Raw genomic sequence first — 20601 nt, forward strand, 5'->3', positions numbered from 1 at the left:
AGCAATCCTCCTGTCTCTACTACTGGGGCTACAGGTGTGTGTGGGAATTGCCTGGCCTCTGTACCTCAGCATCCCCCACCTGGTTTGTTTGATTGTTTTGGTTTTTCAAGACAGTGTTTTTCTGTGTAACTCTGTCCTGGAAGTCACACTGTAGACCAGGCTGCCTCAAACTCAGAGATCCACCTGCCTCTGCCTCCCGAGGGCTGGGATTAAAGGTGCGCTCCACCATTGGCTGGCAGTCCTCCATCTGTTTAATGGTGGTCTTAATGTAGACTTACCTCAGAGGCTGCTGTGGGAGCAACATCAGATGTTTGTGAAAGGCTTCAAGCCGTTCTCGACGCTAAGAAAGCCTTAGCTTTAGGTAACTTCAACAGATTGTGATTGGTTATTCACAGTTCTCAAGTCTTCGGCTCCAGCTGTGTGCTGGGATGGTGTAGCACATGCCATGGTGCAGGCCCATAAATCCCAGCACTCAGAAGGCTGAAGCAAGAGGACTGCACGTTCAAGGCCAGTCTTGAACAAAATGATGAGACATCAAGATAGAGAGTGCGGGCGCTTGCCACCAAGCCTGACCACCCGGGTTTGGTCCCCACACCATAGGAAAGAACCTTTGACCTCCAAATATGCACCACGTCACACGTGCCCAGAAAAATGCACAAGAATAATAAACAGAATATGCTTTGTAAATAGAGAGAAAATACACCGGTCCTTTTATAAGCAGCCTGTTGGGAGGGGTGGAGCACGGTGTCCGTTCCTCAGAGGAAGAAACTGAGACCAGAGCGGAAGTTGCTCATTCAGCTCTGCTGGCCAATGTAGTGGCAAAGTCAGCCCCAGCTGGCGCGGTTGCTGACTGGTGGTAGGAAAACAGCGGCTGTGTTCAGAAAGATATCTGCTCCCCAGACCCTGCCCAGCACCCCTGTTCCCAGCAATGACAAGCACCTCAGTCACCTAGGTGGGGTCACCTGTCATCCAGAGAAGACTCTAGAGAGAAAGTGAGTTGACTCTTGTGATGTCATTCAAAACTGGCTCCATCCCAGTCCACATCAAATTAGTGTTTTTCCCTCTCTGAGGCTCCAAGGTATCTTTTTCGATTTTTCTTTTTTTAAACAGGGTCTTACCATATAGCCCTACTGGCCTATAACTCGCTCCATAGACCAGGCTGGCCTCAAACTCAGAGACCCACCTGCCTCTGCCTCCCAAGTGCTGGGATTAAAGTTGTGTGTCACCCAGCCCTCTAGCCCAAAGTGTCTCTCTTATCATAAATAAAATGATGATGCCGTGCTGAAAGAATCGAGCCTGGAACGAGACAGCCTGAAATTTTAATCTTGCTGTGTGGCTCCAGGTAACTCGAGCTCCCTCTCTGGATTTCACCCATTTCCTTTTAGAATAAGTTTGAACACCTCAGGAGAGCTAGAAATCTCAGCGGGTGACAGACAGTGATACCGCTGTGCTTTACGCTCAGGAGGCCCCACAGGCCCCAGGAGCGTGGGAGAGTTTCAGGGGAGGAACCCCAACTGGTCAGACCAGAAGAGCTAGCATCTTGGGAAGGAGTGGGACCCAGGGTGGGGAGTCTGCTCTTGCTCAGGCCTGCCTGGATTTGGGCTGCTGACCTGAGCCTGGCCCGGGCCCAGGGAGCAGAAGTTTGTTTGTGTGCTTGCTTGGCTGATTTGGGTGTTTACTGACTGATTTGCATGACACTTACGCATTTGTTTTCTTGCAATCTTTGTCTTTTTGCTGTGCGCTGGAGATGATACCCAGAGCCTCCTGCCTGCTAGGCCGGGTCCCAGTGTGGAGCCTCTCCAGCCCAGCTCCTCACGCACTGGTGGACAGTGGGATTTGCCTCACTTGCCTGGGATCTATAGAGGGGTCCCATGGAGACAAAGGTCCCATCAGAACAGTCAGGATGCAAGCCTCAGACATGCCTATGGCCTTGTCCGGGATGGGTTTTCTAGTCCTCCAAAACCAGGAAGGCTCTGAAACTCAGAACTCCCCTTGGGATACACTGTCAGAGGCATCTGGGAAGGGGTGACCCACATGTAATCTTGTCCATTACACGCAGTGTTCCCTACACTTGACTTACAAAGCACAGATCTAAAACGTAAAGAACTGAGCCTAGCAGGCTGGAGAGATGGCTTAGAGGTTAAGAGCACTGTTTGCTTTTCCAGAGGACCTGGGTTCAATTCCCAGTACCCACATGGCAGCCCACAACTGTAACTCCAGTTCCAGGGCTTCTGACACCCTTGCCTGGGCACACATGTACATAAAATAAAAACAAATTTTACATATGTATAAACTGAGCCTAAGGTAGCCAGACACTCTTCTGAACAGAGACCCAAGGGCTACACTGGTCACAGACTTCGTGAAGCTGACCCCTTCACAAGACTCAGCCTGGGTACCAGCGAGAGTTTCTTCCCAGGGGACACCCTAGATGAGACCCAAAGGATGAAGAGAGACAACAGTCCAAGAGTTCTGATGGTCTTGTTCGCAGCTCTCAGTCATCTTCAGCATCACTTTCTCACGAATTGATTCATGTGCTCAGTGCCCAAGACCTTTACTGCATGCCAAGGGCACAGTAGCGATGAGACACCCTAGGAGACAGCTTTGCTGCCAGGAATGACTTGGGGCAGTCAAGGCCAGGATGGGTGAAACTCAGGGTAGTCAGATTGCAATGGGATGGGCAGGTAGGACTACGTGACTCAGCCAAGGCAACCAGGGAGGGCTTCCTGGAGAAGGGAACTGGCCACAAGGTCCAAGATGTGTGTTAGGAATGGGAAATAGGCTAGCTACCCAAACAAATTGAATGAGCAAAGACCCAGAAGTGACAGGGGCCCTCTCTCCTCTCTGTCTCACATTTCTTTTTTGTTTGTTTGTTTATTTTTCGAGACAGGGTTTCTCTGTGGCTTTGGTTCCTGTCCTGGAACTAACTCTTGTAGACCAGGCTGGTCTCAAACTCACAGAGATCCGCCTGCCTCTGCCTCCCGAGTGCTGGGATTAAAGGCGTGCGCCGCCACCGCCCGGCTCTCTGTCTCACTTTTACAAAATGATATTGATGTCACCAGAACAGTCCTGGCCTGGTCCTCTGGGGACTGCAAAGGGGTTGGCTCAAAAGGAGGTGCCTGAGCAAGCTGGGAGTTGAGGGTGGGGAGCTTCTAGATGAAGCCACTGAACTAAACTTTACAAAAGAAAGAGGTCAGAGCATGAGGAAAATCCAGGAATGAGGGCATGCAGAAATTCCTATGTTTGAATGCGTGGAGGCAGATAAAACTAGACTACAGTCCCAAATCAACCCCTAAGGCCACGTGTCTGCCCACCTCTTCTCCCTGACCTTAAGGGTTGAAAGTCTCCATTGCTAGATAACCCCTTGGCTAGGGGATCCCGTCTAGGGGCAGAGGGGCCCCAGGGTGCCTGCGCTGGAATCCACACCAGCAATCCTGTTTTTACACCATATTTAATTCTGTATCAGAGGAGCACCAATAAATAGTTCCTTCCGCCCCCTGTAATCTTCCTCCTGCCACAAGCAGGGCCTCCAGGGCCTGGCGATGCCACCGCTAGAAGCCACCTGCAGCCTAGATCTCTGCGACTCAGGCCAGCTGAGTTGGGACGGCAGCAAACCTCCCAGGAGAATTTCAAAGGGGCGGAGCCGAAAGCTTCCTGAAGTAGACGGGCCCAGGAAGCCGGAACGTGCGCGTAGGGGCGGGGCTCGCCGGGACGTCCTTTCTCAGAGGGCGGGGCCTCTCAAGGGGCGTGGTTTTCATCCGCAGCTGTGACAATGACATCCATCCAAATACGCATGGCTTCCGGGCTGGGGGCCACCATATAGAAAAGGCGTTCGTAGGTCTTGACGCAGAAGGTCAGGCGGGGACTGGGGCTCTGGAATATGCAAGGAGAGAGGGTGATTGGATCAATTTCCACAACTGTCTTCTAAATGGGGTCTAGAATGCCTGCCCCCACCTTTTTGTGAGACAAGATTTCACTGACTGGCCCGGAACTCTTCCAGTCTGGCCTGGAACTCAGCTATCTGCCTGTCTCTGTCTCCCCAATGCTGGGATTAGTGGTGTGTGCCACGATGCCCGACGTTTTTCATTTTGTTTTTATTCTTACTCCGCCCCTTTCTTTGAAAGTGGGTTTGACTTCCTAGCTCAGAATAGCCTCAAACTTGCAAACCTCCTGAGGGCTGAGATTACACCATACCCAGCTGGAGCCCATTAACTGAGCACCAAGTGGGAAATTCTTGAATAAACCCCATGTCCATTATGATTTTAACCCCAAGGGAAGGGGTTGAAATGTGCCCATTTTTTGAATGAGAAAACCAAGACTTGAGATTTAAAAAAAAAAAGAAGAAAAAAGAAAAGAAAAAGAAAATCAGCTGGGATTCCAGTTTAGCCTTTAAAAGCCCATATTTGGGGGGCTGCAGATCAGCAACTCCAGCTGAGATTGGCAGTTGAGAGCACTGGCTGCTCTTGCAGAGGACTCAGGTTTGATTCCCAGCACCCACGTGGTGCACACAGTCACCTGTAACTCCAGTCCCAGAGGATCCGATGACCTCCTCTGGCCTCTATGGGAATGCCCATAAATACATCCAGGTCAAACACTCATACACATAAAATAAAAATAAATCTATAATATATTTTAAAACAAACAGCTGGGTGGTGGTGGTGCATGCCTTTAATCCCAGCACTTGGGAGCCAGAGGCAGGTGGATCTCTGTGAATTCAAGGCCAGCCTGGTCTACAGAGTAAATTCCAGACAGCCAGAGAAAACCTGTCTCGAAAAAGAAAACAAACACTAACAAAAATGGTTGACTTCTTTCCAAAGAGGATTCTTTTTTTTTTTAATATTTATTTATTATGTATACAATATTGTCTGTGTGTATGCCTGCACCAGAAGAGGGCACCAGACCCCATTACAGATGGTTGTGAGCCACCATGTGGTTGCTGGGAATTGAACTCAGGACCTTTGGAAGAGCAGGCAATGCTCTTAACCTCTGAGCCATCTCTCCAGCCTCCAAAGAGGATTCTAAGCAGAGTTCCAGCTGCCAACATTTCATTTTCTGACCTTGTATTTTGTCTTCCTTATAACCCAGATCTCCAATTTAAGATTCTCCTGCTTCCACTTCCTGCATGCTAGAATTACATACATGTGCTAAACCAGACTCTGATCAATCTCTCCCTCCCTCTCTCTCTTTCTCAATTTCTCTCTCTCCTCAGGGTCTCTGTAGCCCTGGCTAGTGGCCTGGAACTCACTATAAATTCCAGGCTAACTTCAAACTCACAGAGATCACCTGCCTCCGTCCTCCTGGCGCTGGGGTTATAGCTGTGTACCAACCACCAGGACCAGTGTATATGATGCTAAAACTCAAACTCAGCACTTTGTGCACACTAGGCAAGCGCTGGGGCTGGAACTCAGGGCTTCATGCACACTAGGCAAGCATTCTACCATCTGAGCCTAAGAGCAGCCCCAGGCTCAGAACATTTATTTACTCCCCGGTTCTTGACAGTGAGTACAGCAAGATGGCTTTCCCCAGGTGACCTAGAGATAGGTGTTGTAGGAGGAGCGAGCTGTGTCCCCGAAATAACCATACAGAAATTGTATCAATTAAATTACTGCTTGGCCCATAAACTCTAGTCTCTTATTGGCTAACTCTCACATCTTGATTTAACCCATTTTTAATAATCTGTATGTCACCATGAGGTCTCTGCAGGAGAGCAGTGTGGCAATGAGCGGAATGTCACCTTGAAGGCACAGCGCAAGTGGTCATAATAGACTTCTTCGATGGCCTGGAAGTAGATGACACCTTTGAGCTTGGTCTCCTCCTTGTCTGGTGGGAAGAGAGGGAAACAGACCAGTTAGAGGTTGTGTGTGTGTGTGTGTGTGTGTGTACTGGGCCCTAGCCCTGAGGCTAGGTAAGGGACATTATAGCAGTGTGACAATCCCAAAGCTGGAGGGAGGTGAATGTCTATGCTTGACAGGAGAGAGGTCTAGCGACTATATGAGCCTGGACAGAAGTCCTCGGTCCCTGAGAAGAGAAGGCGTGCAAGGAGAGCTTGGGCTCCTGGGCTCCTAGTTCTGGGGTCTGGCTATTCCAGCAGGTGGGGCACTGTCAGCCTGGGACTGGTCTCCCTAATGTCTTAGGAAAACTGGAGCCAGAACCAAACTAAAGTTATCTGTGCTATTGAGTAGAGGCAGGGGGGTCAGGGGTTCTGGTGGCTTAGGGAAGAAGCAGTTAGGACAGAGTGGTTTTAGACTAAACTCCAGAGTGTATGGAAGGGGCTGGGAGCCTTAACCCCTGGGTCCATGTGCAGCTGGGAAGTGGGAAGTGGGGACCTGGACTGTACAACCCTGGGCTTGAAGCTGCCTGGCCTTCCAGCTTACCGGCATAGTAAGCCAGCCGGCGAGCCTGCCGATCAAAGCAGAACCAGCGTTTCCTCCAGGTTTTGATGCGGCCACCCATCTTCACCAGGGGCCCGCGACAACAGCCCCCGGACACCCGCAAGTGGGGACAGCTTTCCGGGTTGTGGCCCCAGCGTTCCAGGTGCTGTGGGAGGTCCAGGACCCGGGGACCAGGAGGGCGCGGTGGGGGTGGGGGCGGGGGCGGGGCCTGCAGAGCACAGAGAAGGGGTCGTTTTGACCAGGAGCTAGGAGCAGAAGAGGAACTGAGGCCTAGAGGCTGAGAGAGCCAACCCTTCACAGGGACACTAACACAGACCATAGTGACACCAGGCACGTGACTCACGTGCGAGGCTGAGGCAGAAGAATTGCCATTAGTTCAAAGGCTATAGATGCCAATAAAAGAGGAAATGTGTTTGTGTGTGTGTTGTATATGCATGTGCGCACGTGTGCGCATGACCTGTCTGTCATTCTAGCACTAGGGAAGTGGAGGCAAAAGGATCAGAAGTTCAAGGTTATCCTTGGCTCCGTAGTAAGTTCAAAGCCAGCCAGGGCTACAGAGAGCATCTCAAAAAGCCAAATAAAAAAACAAAGAAAAAGAATTTGCACTCCGTAGAAAAGCAGAGGCAGGCTGTCCACCTCACCCTCCTAAGTGGGTCACCTTCATAGATGTCTGCCGGAGAGCCACAGTCCCTGAACTGAATAACGTAAGGTGCCTCAGCATCCCAGAGCTGGTTCCAGCCCAGCCCTTGACGATCGAATCTGACATGCTTGTCTGTGCACACAAACATGGTGGGATACACGTGAGGGAACAATGCACTCAACAGAGGCTGTTTAATAAATGATGTTACTGGCGCTGCACTTTTAATGCTGACAGGTTTGTGCAGAACAACCCAGAAGGTTCTATTGCCCTTGCTGCTCCCGGGCTCTCCTTAGTCTGAGGGATGGGGCAAGGGGGTCTCTTGTAGCCCAGGCTAGCCTTGAAATCACTCTGTAGTGGAGGACGATCTTCAATCAATTTCTGATCTTTCCGCCTCTGATGACAGGCATGAGCCACTGTGACTGGTTTCTATGGTGCTGGGGATGAGCCCAGACCTTAGCGCAGTGCCAGACAAGCAGCCTACCAGCTCCCAGCTCTTTCTATACTGGAAATTTTGAATGGAGTTTTCCAACTGCCGTGCGCGTTTATTCTCCATCTGTATAAACCACTGAGATAGCTACCAGCATACGGGAAGGAACAGAGGAAGTACCCGGGGCACAGCTCAGGGTACAGCCTGTAATTATCACACACAAGACCCCAAAACAAGAAACACACACAAGTACAAGGGGTGAGGAGATGGCTCAGCTGAGAAAGGTGCTTGCCACCAACCCTGACGGTGTGAGTTCGATCCCTGGGACCCACGTAGTAGAAGTTGAGAAGCGACTCCCAAAAGCCCACTGTGGTATACATGCTTGCCTGTATAAGTACACACAACTTAAATAATAAACAATAAAAAAACCAAGAGCAAAGAAATGGAAAGACTATGGGTGCTGACGCATGAACAGGAATAGACTGGGACCTTTGGACTTTCTCCATGCGTCAAGCAGGACCCTTTGTTGTTGTGTCAAAAGCAGGAAGCTGTGAGGTGCAGAAAAAGGTAAGAGCCGAGAGGAAAACGAGACCAGAAAGGACACAGGGGACTGACCGTGATGGCAGGAACTGAAGGGCCTGTGGAACCTTCTGGGCTTCTTTTCATGTCTTCCTGTGGATTCATGAGGGAGAACCAGTGAGGATCCCAACCCGTAAGACAGAGGGAGGAGGGCTGGGCCTGGGCTCCTGGGTCTCAGGGAGGAAGGCTGGACCTGGGCCCCTGGGTCTGAGGGAGGAGGGCAGGGCTTGGACTCTTGTGTCTGAGGGAGGAGGGCTGGGTCGGGACACCTAGGTCTGATGGAGGAGGGTTGGGTCTGGACTCCCTCAGGCAAAGGAGAAGGCTGGGGTCAGAAAAGGAGCAGGCCCGCCGTCTCACCCTGGCCTTGAGCAGCCGTTCCCTCTCTGCCACAGCCTTCTGCAGGAGCCGCTCCATGTGGGCGATGTCTGGGTGAAGTGCCGAGTGTCTAGGCAGACGAAGCAGCGATTGGGAGGTTACCTCAGCTGGCCTCCTCCTCTTCCCTCTTTTCCTCTCCCCCCTCACACCTCACCTATTCCCAGGGCCACAGTTGAGCAGCTGATAGAGAGGGTGTCTCCCAGGAGTCCCCACTGCTTGCGCAAGAGCCGAGGCCTCCAAGGGTCCTGAAGAGGGCACAGGAGGAGGAGGCCAGATGTTTCCTCCCTCCCCGCATCTCTCCAATTCTCCAGCCAACACCCAGGCTGTTTTTCCATCCTCTGTTGCAGGATGGGGGTGGCGGGGGGAGGGAGGGAGAAACAGTCCTCACCTGTACAATGGAGGGACAAAGGTCGGGGGGATCCCCTCTGGCTGGCCCGGTCTCCCCTCCTCCGGGGCAGGCTTCCTGTCCTCTGGAGACCAATAGACCCCTGAAAACACACAAAGGTTGTAAGTGTTTGAAACGGAAGCATGGCCCAAAGGTGCTTAGGATAATGGCTTTGCTGACAGCTGTGCTCCCTGGGCAGAGAGTGGATGGAAAAGGCTCTAATCAGTAAATTAACCCATAGTGGATTCCTGATTTGATGTCATCACGTGGAGGCAGTGGAAACCACAAGACTGGGCCATGTGCACACTGGGGACATGGCTCAGAAAGGGCTTGTCACGTATGCATGAAGACCAGACATCCATCCATGTGGGAAGTCAAGCACTGTCTCTCCAGCGCCATGACTCAAGCACAGGCTGTCAGATCTAAATGAGTTCAGGCCCCCGGCAGCAGAGGAATTGGTGATTCCCACCCCTCCAATAAATAAACAAATGTGAAGAAAAGGAAAAAGGCAGATGTGGTGACAATACCAACTTCTGGGGAGGCAGAAACTGGGGGATCCCTGGGTACTGCTGGCCTAACCTGATCTGTAGGCCTCAGAACCCAGGGAGGTCCCTGCCTCAAGAAACAAGATGGGAGGCTAGATTTATGGTCAGAGCACTTACTGTTCATGCAAATGAGCCGTGTGGTTCCCAGCATCCACATCTGGCAGCTCAAATTACCTGTAACTCCAACTTCAGGGGATCAAGCACCCTCTTCTGGCCTCCATGGGTACTGCACTCATGTGCACATACCCACCCACACACAGATACATACACACACCTTTAAAAAAATATTTTTAAAGGGGCAGGGGCACCGCAGTGATGGCTCAATGACTAACAATATAAGCTGTTCTTCCAGAGGCCTGGAACTCTCTGCGTAGAGCAGGCTGGATTAAACTCACAGAGATCCACCTGTTTCTGCCTCTGGAGTGCTGGGACTAAAGGTAAAACCCACTGCATCTGGCTAAAAATAAATCTTTAAAATAAAACAAGGAGGACAGCTCCTTAGGAACAGCAGCAGAGACTAACCTCTGGCCATTTGCATGTGTATTCTCACACACAGAAACGTGCACACTCACACCAAGAGATGGGTCTCTCTGAGAAGTAGGTTTCTTGGGGTACCCCCTGAAAGGGTTTAATCTTATCCCCACCCACTCTTTTGTTTTGTTTCTTCTTCTTTCAAGACAGGGTTTCTCTGTATAGCCCTGGCGGTCCTGGAACTCACTCTGTAGACCAGGCTGACCTTGAACTCAGAGATCCCTCTGCCACCAGACTGGCCCCATTCACTTCTGTGCTCTCTGCTTCCTGGCCCACATGAGGTGAGCCACTCCCCCCTTCTACCATGATGCTCTGCTTCAGCTCACTTCTGGCTCAGCATCCAGGGAGCCAAGTGACCCGGGACCGAATCTACGAACAACGTGTGCTAGAAGCTGTTTTACTCATTCAGTACTGCCACAGAGATGCAAAGTCACGGCCCAAACACACATCCTCAGGAAAAGCTGTGCCGTCTCTGTCTCTGCAAGAAGTCAGAGCACTGCCTACGAAAGCCACCAGCTAACTGTCCCAAATCAAACATCACAGAAAGCCGAGGCCCCAATTTAACTCCCAGTACCAGAAAAAGAAAAAACTTTTCAAAGGACTAGGGATGTTGTTCAGTAGGTAGAGTGCTGACCTCACAAAGCCCTGTGATCGATCCCCAGCACCACATATAACTGAGCATGGTGGCACAAGTCCCTAATCCCAGCACTCCCAGGGTGAAGCAAGAGGATCAGAAGTTCAGGGTCACCCTTGGCTATGCAGTGAGTTTGAGGCCAGCCTGGGCTACATGAAAACCTGTCTTGAAATGTTTTTAAGCCCGGTGGTGGTGGTACTCACCTTTAATCCCAGCACTCTGGAGGCAGAGGCAGGCAGATCTCTGTGAGTTTGAGGCCAGTCTGATCTACAAAGAGACAGTCAGGGCTATTACACAGAGAAACCCTACCTAGAAAAATAAATAAATAAAAAACTAAAAAATACACACACACACACACACACACACACACACACACACACACACACACAGAAACTGAGGAGAAGTGCTGGGCCAGGAGGGGTACATAGAGACGACCTCATCAAAGTAGACTGTTTCTCTCTTGGGTTTCAGGCTCTCATCTCGTATAGGAGAAGTAGGTGTTACGCAAAATAACAACAACAACAATAAATACCCTGTGATTAAGTTTCCCCATCTCCCCCATCCCTAGGCAGAGAGCACCAACAGAGTACCCCCCACACACACACCCGCCAGTGAACACAGGGAGACAGCAGTACCTGCATGGAGCTGTGGACGGAGAAGAGGCAGGAAGAGGTGGAAGCGGAGGCAGCGGTGGCATGCGCGGTGGGGTCCTGCAGAACCAGCAGCTGGCGGTCTGTCTTCTGTGTGAACAGCAGCTGGGAAGGGAGGGGGGAGTGGTTACAAAAAGACAGGGTGTGTGCCCAGGTGTGTGTGCAAGTGCGTGTGTGTGCTTGAGCACACATGTGTGTGCATGCTGGAGAAACACCTCAGCAGTTAACAGCACTGACTGAAGCCAGCCAGGCGGCGCACACCTTTATTTAATCCCAGCACTGGGGAGGCAGAGGTAGGCAGATCTCTGTGCGTTTGAGGCCAGCCTGGTCTACAAGAGCTAGTTCCAGGACAGCTAGGGCTGTCCCACAAAGACACACTGCTTCATAAAGCAAAACAAAACAAACAACAACAACAACAAAGAAGAGCACTTAGTTTCAATTTCCAGTATCCACATGGCAGTTCACAACTGTCTGTGACTCCAGGGCCTCTCTGAGCACTGGACATGCTATGGTGCACAGATATACATCCAGGAAACACACACGTAAGACATAGGGTTTCAGGAAGTACTCCCAGTTCACACATGATCTGGCCCCAGATCACCAGCACCAGTCCATTTCTCAAGCAAGAGGGCCAGAAGACAGTCTTCACTGCCAGTCTCCCAGCAAGAGCCTGGGCTACAAGCATGGAGTGCCAGTTCTTTGAAGGTGAAGACTGGCCCTGGACCCTGGGTCTGAGGGGGGAGGGCTGGGCCTGGACCCTGGGTCTGAGGGGGGAGGGCTGGGCCTGGACCCTGGGTCTGAGGGAGGAGGGACCAGAAGCTCACACAGAAGTTCCTGTGGGTATGAGGTTGGGACCCAAGTTCCCAGATCTGAAGGAGGAGGACCAGCAGGTACAGAAAATCCCTTACCTTGGTGAGCGCTTTATCGGGCTCAGAGAAGTCCCCACTACATGTTCCCTGAAGACAATTGAGCTCAAACAGCCGGTTCCGTTCCTAGGAGAGGCCATCACAGGTCATCATGGTATCTCACCCCACAACACAGGCCACCCCCACATATCTTCTGTGCTGGGAACTACCTGGCTACTGGGAGCTGGGACATGCAGGCAGGTGAGGGGTGGAGCAGGCCTCTGGGGAAACTCACCTGCGTGAGGGCCTGAACAGCCTCCTCCTTCTTCCTGCTCAGCCCCCAGCTCTCAGCCGTCATTTGCTCCCCCAGCGACTTGAGCTGTTCCTCCAAGACCTGGATGCGGCGCTGCAGGGGACCCCCATTCTGGTCACTCAAGTGGCTGCCTGGGTTGGGTTCCCAGGCCACCCTCCCACGATGCCCGGCTTTTACCACACTCCCTCATATACCTCAGGAACTGGGGAGAGAGATGGGACATTAAGTCCCTTGGACTCTCTTTCTTTTTTGGAAGTGAAGACCCAGAAGACATCTGGGGTTGGTGGTGTGGAATGATCCACAGGCAGACGCCAAAGGAGACACAGAAATGCATGGAGAATGGAGAGAAGGGCTCAGAGGTTGAGAGTATATACTGCTCCTGAAGAGGACCTGGGTTCAAGTCCCAGCACACACAGCAGGCGGCTACAACTGCCTCTAACTCCAGTTCCAAGTAGTCTGACAGTCTCTCCTGGCCTCCACAGGCTCCTGCAGACCCTTGAACACAGATTCTCCACACACACACACACACACACACACACAGAGTTAAAATAAATAAATAAATAATCTTAAAGAACAGGAAAAAAGGAGCCATGCCATAATTATAACATCTAAGAATGCTGGGCCGTGGTGGCACACGCCTTTAATCCCAGCACTCAGGAGGCAGAGGCAGGTGAATCCAGTGAGTTCGAGGCTAGCCTGGTCTACCGAGTGAGTTCCAGGACAATCAAGGTTACCTACACAGAGAAACCCTGTCTCGAAAAAACCATTAAGAAAAAAAAAACAAAAAAAACAAAAAAAAACACCAACACCCAAGAGCCTGAGGCAGGAAAATTGCTTCAAATATGAGGTCAGCATGGACTACACAGTGAGACCCTATCTCCAAAACAAACAAACCAGAGGGACAGGGGTGCGGCTCAGCTGGCAGAGAGCTTGCCTGGTAGGCTTGAAGTCTTGGGTCCCACCCTCGGCACTGCATAAGCTGGGTGTGGTGGCTCACACCTTCAGGCCCAAGACTCGGGAGGTGGATGCAGGAGGATTGCAAGTGTATGTCATCCTTGGCTACCTAGCTGGTGCCAGGCAGCCGGGGACACACGCAGACAGCAGCAAAGGGAAGGGAAAGAGAGAAGGAAGACAACACTCTTCTGCAAGAGCTGTGGGACGGAGACTCGGGCAGGAACTGTTTACGAACGGGTGGGAAGCTGAGCTGTGTAGTCAAACTTGCTCACGTCTCCACAGGACAAGGCCAAACTTTAAACATAAAGCTGCCAGAATGAATGAATGGCTGGGGCCAGCAAATAAAATAAATAACAATAAATAATAAGAAATAAAGCAACAGCTCAAATGGTGGCTTGGAAGATAAAGGTACTTGCTGCCAAGCCTCATGACCTGAGTTGGATCCCAGGGGGCCGACGTAGCAGAAGGCAAGAATGTTCTCCTGCTCTCTGACTTCCGTGAGTATGGTGCATGCTCTAGCACGAATGGATGAATGAATCTAAAAGCGATAACAAATCCCAGCTCTTTCCTTTATGAATGAAGAGGGAAAGATAATGTGAGCACCTTGGCTTTCACTGTCTTCAGTTATGGTAGGAGAAAAAGGTCCAGGACGTGCCTTAGAGTCTGCTGTAAGGAGCCAGTGGCTCACGAATGGTTACCACCGTGTCTGAAACACAGTGAATGTTCCAGAACAGTCATGGAAATGGAGGAATGGGAAGGACGGAGGAGGCAGGGCTGCTCCAGGGAACTCACCCTGTGCTGGGCCACACTGGTCTGAAGTGCCCGGACCTTGGTGTCTGGAGCTCGCACCTCAGGGCTGTCCCGCTCCTCATCCACGCGGCTCTCACGCTCCAGCTGCTGAAACTCCAGGTCCTCATATGAGCGTTGGGCAGCATCTAGCTGCTCTCTGATCTGAGGGTGGGACACAAGGGACTGGAGGCAAGAATTCTAGACCTGAGGAAGAATGAGCTGGTGGACCTGACCCACACCCCTAGCTTTGAGGGAGAAGATTGGGGTCAGGACCTCTGGGTCAGAGGGAGGAGGGCTGGAGCCTGGACTCCTGGGCCTGAGGGAAGAGGCAGGGCCAGGACTCTTGGGTCCTAATGGGAGATAGACATGAAATCTGGTTTCTAAGAAGGTCCAAGGAGCCCTCACCTCCTGCACCCCCTGCAAAAGCCGCTCTCTCTGGTCCTCCGGCTGCAAATCAAGCTGTCCTTGGGCCTCCCTAAGCCTCTGGCGAAGACTCTCCACATGATCACGCTCCTGGCTCAGCTGCCTCTGCTCCTGAAGGAACAGACCAAGCAGGCTATGGGACTGGACTCAAGCAAGGAAGCCAACAACCAGGACCCAGGCCCTGCTGGGGTGTCTGCTACTCAAGCCAGGACTCCCACAACTGCTTTATGGTCCTGCTCCAGAGGAATTACCATGGAAACGGTGTAAGATAACAGGTGACAGCCAGGTGTGGTGGCATACGCCTGTGTTCCTAGCACTCACTAGGTGGAGGCAGGAGAATGACAAGTTCAAGGCTTGCCTGGGGCATAAAGACAGACGCTAGAAAAGGAGGAAGGGAAGGAGAATGAATGATTCTTACGTGGAAACACCTGTGCTGCACTGAGTCACAACCCCAGCCCCTCACTGGGGGATTCTAGGCAGGTGCTCTACCACTGAGCCACACCCCAGCCCCTCACTGGGGGATTCTAGGCAGGGGCTCTACCACTGAGCAACACCCCAGCCCCTCACTGAGGGATTCTAGGCAGGGGTTCTACCACTGAGCAACACCCCAGCCCCTCACTGGGGGATTCTAGGCAGGTGCTCTACCACTGAGCAACACCCCAGCCCCTCACTGGGGGATTCTAGGCAGGTGCTCTACCACTGAGCAACACCCCAGCCCCTCACTGGGGGATTCTAGGCAGGTGCTCTACCACTGAGCCACACCCCAGCCCCTCACTGGGGGATTCTAGGCAGGGGCTCTACCACTGAGCCACACCCCAGCCCCTCACTGGGGGATTCTAGGCAGGGGCTCTACCACTGAGCCACACCCCAGCCCCTCACTGGGGGATTCTAGGCAGGGGCTCTACCACTGAGCCACACCCCAGCCCCTCACTGGGGGATTCTAGGCAGGGGCTCTGCCACTGAGCCACACCCTTAGTCCAGGAGTTAACGTCTGATGCAATAATCACTCTACAGTGAGCAGAAACCAAGCACTATTTCAAGCTAATGAGATATAAGGAACTGTAAGACAGTTTTTGGCACAAGCTTTCGTGGAAAGGTCCAAAAGTTTTGGAGGCAAATCCTTTGTGTGGGTGGATGTGGTTGTGGGAAGAGAAGGGCTGAGCAGGGGGTTACACAGAGAATGTTATAGGTGCAATGCATGTTTGGTTCAGTCTGACTGTATTATTGGGGTTCGTGTGGCGCCACGGAAAGACTGGAGCAGACGTCTGTGTTCAGAAGGACATCCGGCAGTGAAGGTGTGACAGTGAGCCAAGCCTGGGGAGTGTGGATGGAGAGAAATAGAGAGGAGACAGGAAGGAGGGATCGTGGTGCCTATGGGCTCCAGGGGTGACGAGGAGGGGCATTCAGTGCAGGGTTCACGGTCTGGTGATAGAAAATCACAATGTGGAGAAGATGGTTTCTCAGGATGGCTCTGGATATGGTCAGTAAGAGACATAGACCGAAGGAGAAGGCTGGGCCTGGACCCCTGGGTCTGAGGGAGGAGGGCTGGGCCTGGACCCCTGGGTCTGAGGGAGGAGGGCTGGGCCTGGACCCTGTGTCTAAGGGAGGAGGGCTGGGCCTGGACCCTGGGTCTGAGGGAGGAGGGCTGGGCCTGGACCCTGGGTCTGAGGGAGGAGGGCTGGGCCTGGACCCTGGGTCTGAGGGAGGAGGGCTGGGCCTGGACCCTGGGTCTGAGGGAGGAGGGATGGGCCTGGATCCCTGGGTCTGAGGGAGGAGGGCTGGGCCTGGACCCTGGGTCTGAGGGAGGAGGGCTGGGCCTGGACCCCTGAGCCTGAGGGAGGAGGGCTGGGTCTAGACCCCTAGGTCTGGGGTAGGAAAGGCTCAGAGCTCAGATATCTGCATCTGAGAAAAAAAAATGCCAAAAGCCCAGAATCCTAGACCCAGACCCAGGGTGACAGGGCTCTTGCACTGTGAGGCCAGGATGCAGCTCCTGAACACACAGAGTCACAGCTCACAGTGTCAATAAGGCTGCAGTGCTGACTTTTTCAGGCTGGAGAGCAGTGGCCTGTAGAGTGTCAGCATCTCTAGATAAGGGAGTCTTAAGACCAGGGTGACTCACTGAGGTCCACACACCCAGAGCTGATGTTCCTCAGACTCAGTGGGAAGTCATAAAGCAGGCCCAAATCTCACCACACCTCTACAACCAAGTGACCATGCACTCACAGAGAACAGAGGGGCACCAACTGTCCCCACAGGTACATGGTCAGCCACATCCTGGCTACTGACAGAAGACTCAATTTTTGTTTGGAATCATAGTGCAAGCCTGTAATCATCCCAGGCCTCACATCCTCAACTACAGAAGTTCAGTGCCAGACTGGGCTATAGACCCTGGGTGGGGTGGAGATAGAGGAGGAAAAGGAGGAGACAAAACTAGCTGCTCTTGCTATAAGGGCAACACATGATTCTGCTGTCTACCTGAAATCCCAGGACTTGGGGAATGGAAGCAGAAATCAGACATGCAGTGGGTTCAAGGCCAGCCTAGGCTATTTGAGATGTAGTCTCAGACACTATCTTAACAAAACAAAACAATAATGGTGCCAGAGAGAAGGCTCAGCAGTTGCAAAGGACCTGAGCTTGCTTCTAGCATCTGTATTACAGGTACTGACAGCCTATAACTCCAGTTCAGCGGATCCAACGTCCTCTTCTGGCATCTACATGCATGTCACACACACACACACACACACAATCTAAAAAAAGGTCTTGAGAGGCAGAAGCAGGTGGATCTCTGTGAGTGTGAGGTCAAACTGGTCTACATAACAAGATCCAGGTAGGCCAGGGTTACATAGAAAGACACCAGTTCAAAAACACAGAACTAAACAAAACAGCCATAAAAAAATCACCCAGAAGATTTGGTTTCTTCAACAATCAACAAGCAGGTGGACAAATATGAGAAACTCAATAGGCCCCCTAAACAAAACAAGACACTGGGGGGAGGTGGCGCACACCTTTAATCCCAGCACTCAGGAAGCAGAAGCAGGTGGATCTCTGTGAGTTCGAGGTCAGACTGGTCTACAGAGTGAGTTCCAGGACAGCCAGGGCTACAAAGAGAAACTCTGTCTCAGAAAAAGGAAGGAAGGAAGGAAGGAAGGAAGGAAGGAAGGAAGGAAGGAAGGAAGGAAGGAAAAAAAAAAAAGACTGCAACCACACTGCCCTGCTGCCCTGGTACACACCTCTAAGCCCAACACTTAAGAAACTGAGACCAAAAAATCATGGGTTCAAGGCAAGTCAGGGCTACATAGGGAAACCAAGTCTCAAATAATAATCACACACACACAAAGGAAGTTCTCATTTTTCAGTGGCACCTGTATGTACAGGCAATGTGGCTTTTCACTGAGCATTTAAAACTTGGGCCAGTCTAGGAATGTGGCTGAGTGATAGATCAGTTTGCCTCTACCTAGAATCTCCCAGTGAGGGGCTGGGGCGTGGCCCAGTGGTAGAGCCCCTGCCTAGAATCCCCCAGGGAGGGGCTGGGGTGTGGCTCAGAGGTAGAGCCCCTGCCTAGAATCCCCCAGGGAGGGGCTGGGGTGTGGCTCAGTGGTAGAGCCCCTGCCTAGAATCCCCCAGTGAGGGGCTGGGGTGTGGCTCAGTGGTAGAGCCCCTGTCTAGAATTCCCCAGTGAGGGCTGAGGGTGTGGCTCAGTGGTAGAGCCCCTGCCTAGAATCCCCCAGTGAGGGGCTGGGGTGTGGCTCAGTGGTAGAGCCCCTGCCTAGAATCCCCCAGTGAGGGGCTGAGGTGTGATTCCGCCTAGAATATTTGCACTGTTTAGATTCTTAGCGTAGATCCAGGGATCCTGGCACAAGGAAGAATTGGAGGAAATGAAAGAAGGATATTAAATGAATCATTGCTGAAGCTGGGGAGCACAAGACAGCTGAGTATTCAAAACTTTTGATGGTATGAAATGTTTCCTAGTACCGCTGCAGAGACCTCAGTCGGCAGGCATCCAAGTCAGGCCCTGGGAAAGAGATGGGAAACAAGGAACGGGAGCCCAATTTCTCCGTCTGAAGAACAAGGGTCATCATTAGGCCTGATCACAGGATGGTGGAGACTGGAAGGCAGAGCCAGGAAGAAAGAAAAATGATGATGGAAGTCGCTGGTCAAACCAACCTGTTCCCGCAGCTCCTGGCTGCTCTGGTGGGACTCCACCTGCTGGCCCAGCAGCTCCCTCAGCTGTTCTTCCTCCCGCCGAGCAGCCACCCGTTCACCGGCCAGTTCACCCCGGAGCAGGGCCACCTCTACTTCCATCTGCAAAGAAAAAAAGCAAGTTTTGGTGCAGGTGCAGCAGCCAGGGGGGTAAGGACCGGCCTGGGAATGGCCCTGTGGAAGAGGCCCCGGGCCTGGAACACCTGATTATCAGAGATCCGACAGCTTAGAGTGGCCTTGCAGGTTCCCCCACTGGTTCATTTTCCAAGGGCTCCCCATGCTCACCTCGATCCTCAGTTCCTTCTTCTGGCGCTGTAACTCCTTCACACGCTGCTCCATCAGAGCCACACGGGTCAGTGCCTCCAGCTGCTGTCCACGCAGCCGTCGCGCCGCCCCTCGCATCCCTTCCCCAGGAGGGAGACATGGGGAAGGAGTGGCTGAAATCTGCACGGTAGGCGTAGCCTCGGGCTGAAATTAGAGAGGGTGTGATCGGGAGGAGAGAAGTCCCCCCCACACACAGTCACCAAACAGGTCTGGTCCCCACACCAGTTGCGCCCCTGGGGGTCAAGAGCTGCCTAATTCAACTGCTTCCATTTCGGTCTGAATGGAAGAGCATACAGGGGGGGCGGGGGAGGGGGCTCCAAGTTCAGGACGGGTACAAAGGCTGGCTACTACGCCAAACTGCATGAGCTCTCTCTCTCTCTCTCTCTCTCTCTCTCTCTCTCTCTCTCTCTCTCTCTCTCTCTCTCTCTCTCTCTCTCTCTCTCTCTGTGTGTGTGTCTGTCTGTCTGTCTCTGTGAATTTCTGTCTGTCTCTCTCTGTCTCTCTCTCTCTTTCTCTTTGCACAAGCGCCAGTGGAGGTCAGAGGACCGAACTTGGGTCATCAGTGTTGGCAGCAAGGGCCTTTGTACCCAATGAACTCACCTGCTCCTGAGTCTCAGCCTCTTGGCATCACTTTCACAGTCCCTGGATCTCTCTCTTTCCCCTGTCTCTCTGACTTTGTCTCTTTCTTCCACCTCGGCATTTCTTCTTTTTGTTTCCCTGTTGCTGGATCTGTGTCTTCCCCGCGTCCCTCTTTTGTGTATTTGTCTCACTCCCTCTGTCTCTGTCTTACCAAGTTTCTCTGTTTCTATCTTGGTCTCTCTGGCTTGCCTGACTCTGGGTGTTTCCGCCGGTCTCTGGATATCTCTCCTTACTCTGGGTCTCTGTCTGGTCTCTTTCCATATGTCCTTCTGTGTCCGGCCCCTTGCTTGGGTGTCTGTCTGTCCGTCCGGGTTCCCGCTGCGACCCCTCACCTCTTCGCGGCAGCTCTCGGTGCTGCTACCTTCTCCCACTTCTTCCTCTTCCTCCGCCTGCCGCTCCGTTCCTTGGCAGCTCGGAAGCTCTGCTGGGACCTCGGGCTCCTCATGCTCTTGGGACTCCTCTGGGTGCCCCCGAGACTGCATGGTCCCCTGAGGCTGAACCTCGGAGGTGCATTCCGGAACCTGAGGCGACGAGGAGCCCTCCTCCGAAGCGCTGGGTGTCCCCATGGCTGCTTCGGATTCCTTTTGGTGGGCGTGGTCAGGGCTCCGGGGCGTGGTTTTGATACTTTGGGGTGTGGTCTAGAGCTCGGTGAGCGTGCCCAGGGGCGGAACCTAAAGGTTCAGAGACAAACGCTTGAACACTCTGAGGGCGTGGCCTGAAGCTTCCTGGGGACCCGCTCGGGACTGGGGCTAGGCTGGAGGGCTCCCGACGGTGACACACACCTAGAGTTGGGAAGAGAATTTTGAGTCCGGGATCCCAGTTCGCCCCGTGCTGGCGAGTTGCACACTGTGCATTCCCTTTGCCCCAAGTGTCATCCCTGAACCCTCCCACCAGCCCTCTCCTCAGTTTCCCGGATTGCCTCCAAGAGACCCCAAACCCTCCTCCGCCCAGGACTGGCC

General features: G+C 52.7%; 1 protein-coding gene across 1 annotated transcript; it reads right to left on the reverse strand.

Annotated features, from left to right (window-relative positions):
- Positions 1-3439: 3439 nt before the first annotated feature.
- On the reverse strand, positions 3440-20319 carry Phldb3 (pleckstrin homology like domain family B member 3). Its single transcript, XM_075989149.1, has 15 exons — positions 19975-20319; positions 18965-19147; positions 18644-18781; positions 14462-14590; positions 14060-14218; positions 12296-12406; positions 12064-12147; positions 11141-11260; positions 8799-8898; positions 8565-8655; positions 8393-8480; positions 8072-8128; positions 6372-6597; positions 5732-5817; positions 3440-3870 (listed from the first exon to the last, which is right to left on the reverse strand). The coding sequence occupies exons 1-15, from the start codon at positions 20206-20208 to the stop codon at positions 3736-3738; spliced, it is 1941 nt and encodes a 646-aa protein (XP_075845264.1). The 5' UTR covers positions 20209-20319; the 3' UTR covers positions 3440-3735.
- Positions 20320-20601: the final 282 nt, after the last annotated feature.

Source organism: Microtus pennsylvanicus, chromosome 1, assembly GCF_037038515.1.
Source record: "Microtus pennsylvanicus isolate mMicPen1 chromosome 1, mMicPen1.hap1, whole genome shotgun sequence".
In the NCBI taxonomy this organism is placed as follows: domain Eukaryota; kingdom Metazoa; phylum Chordata; class Mammalia; order Rodentia; family Cricetidae; genus Microtus; species Microtus pennsylvanicus.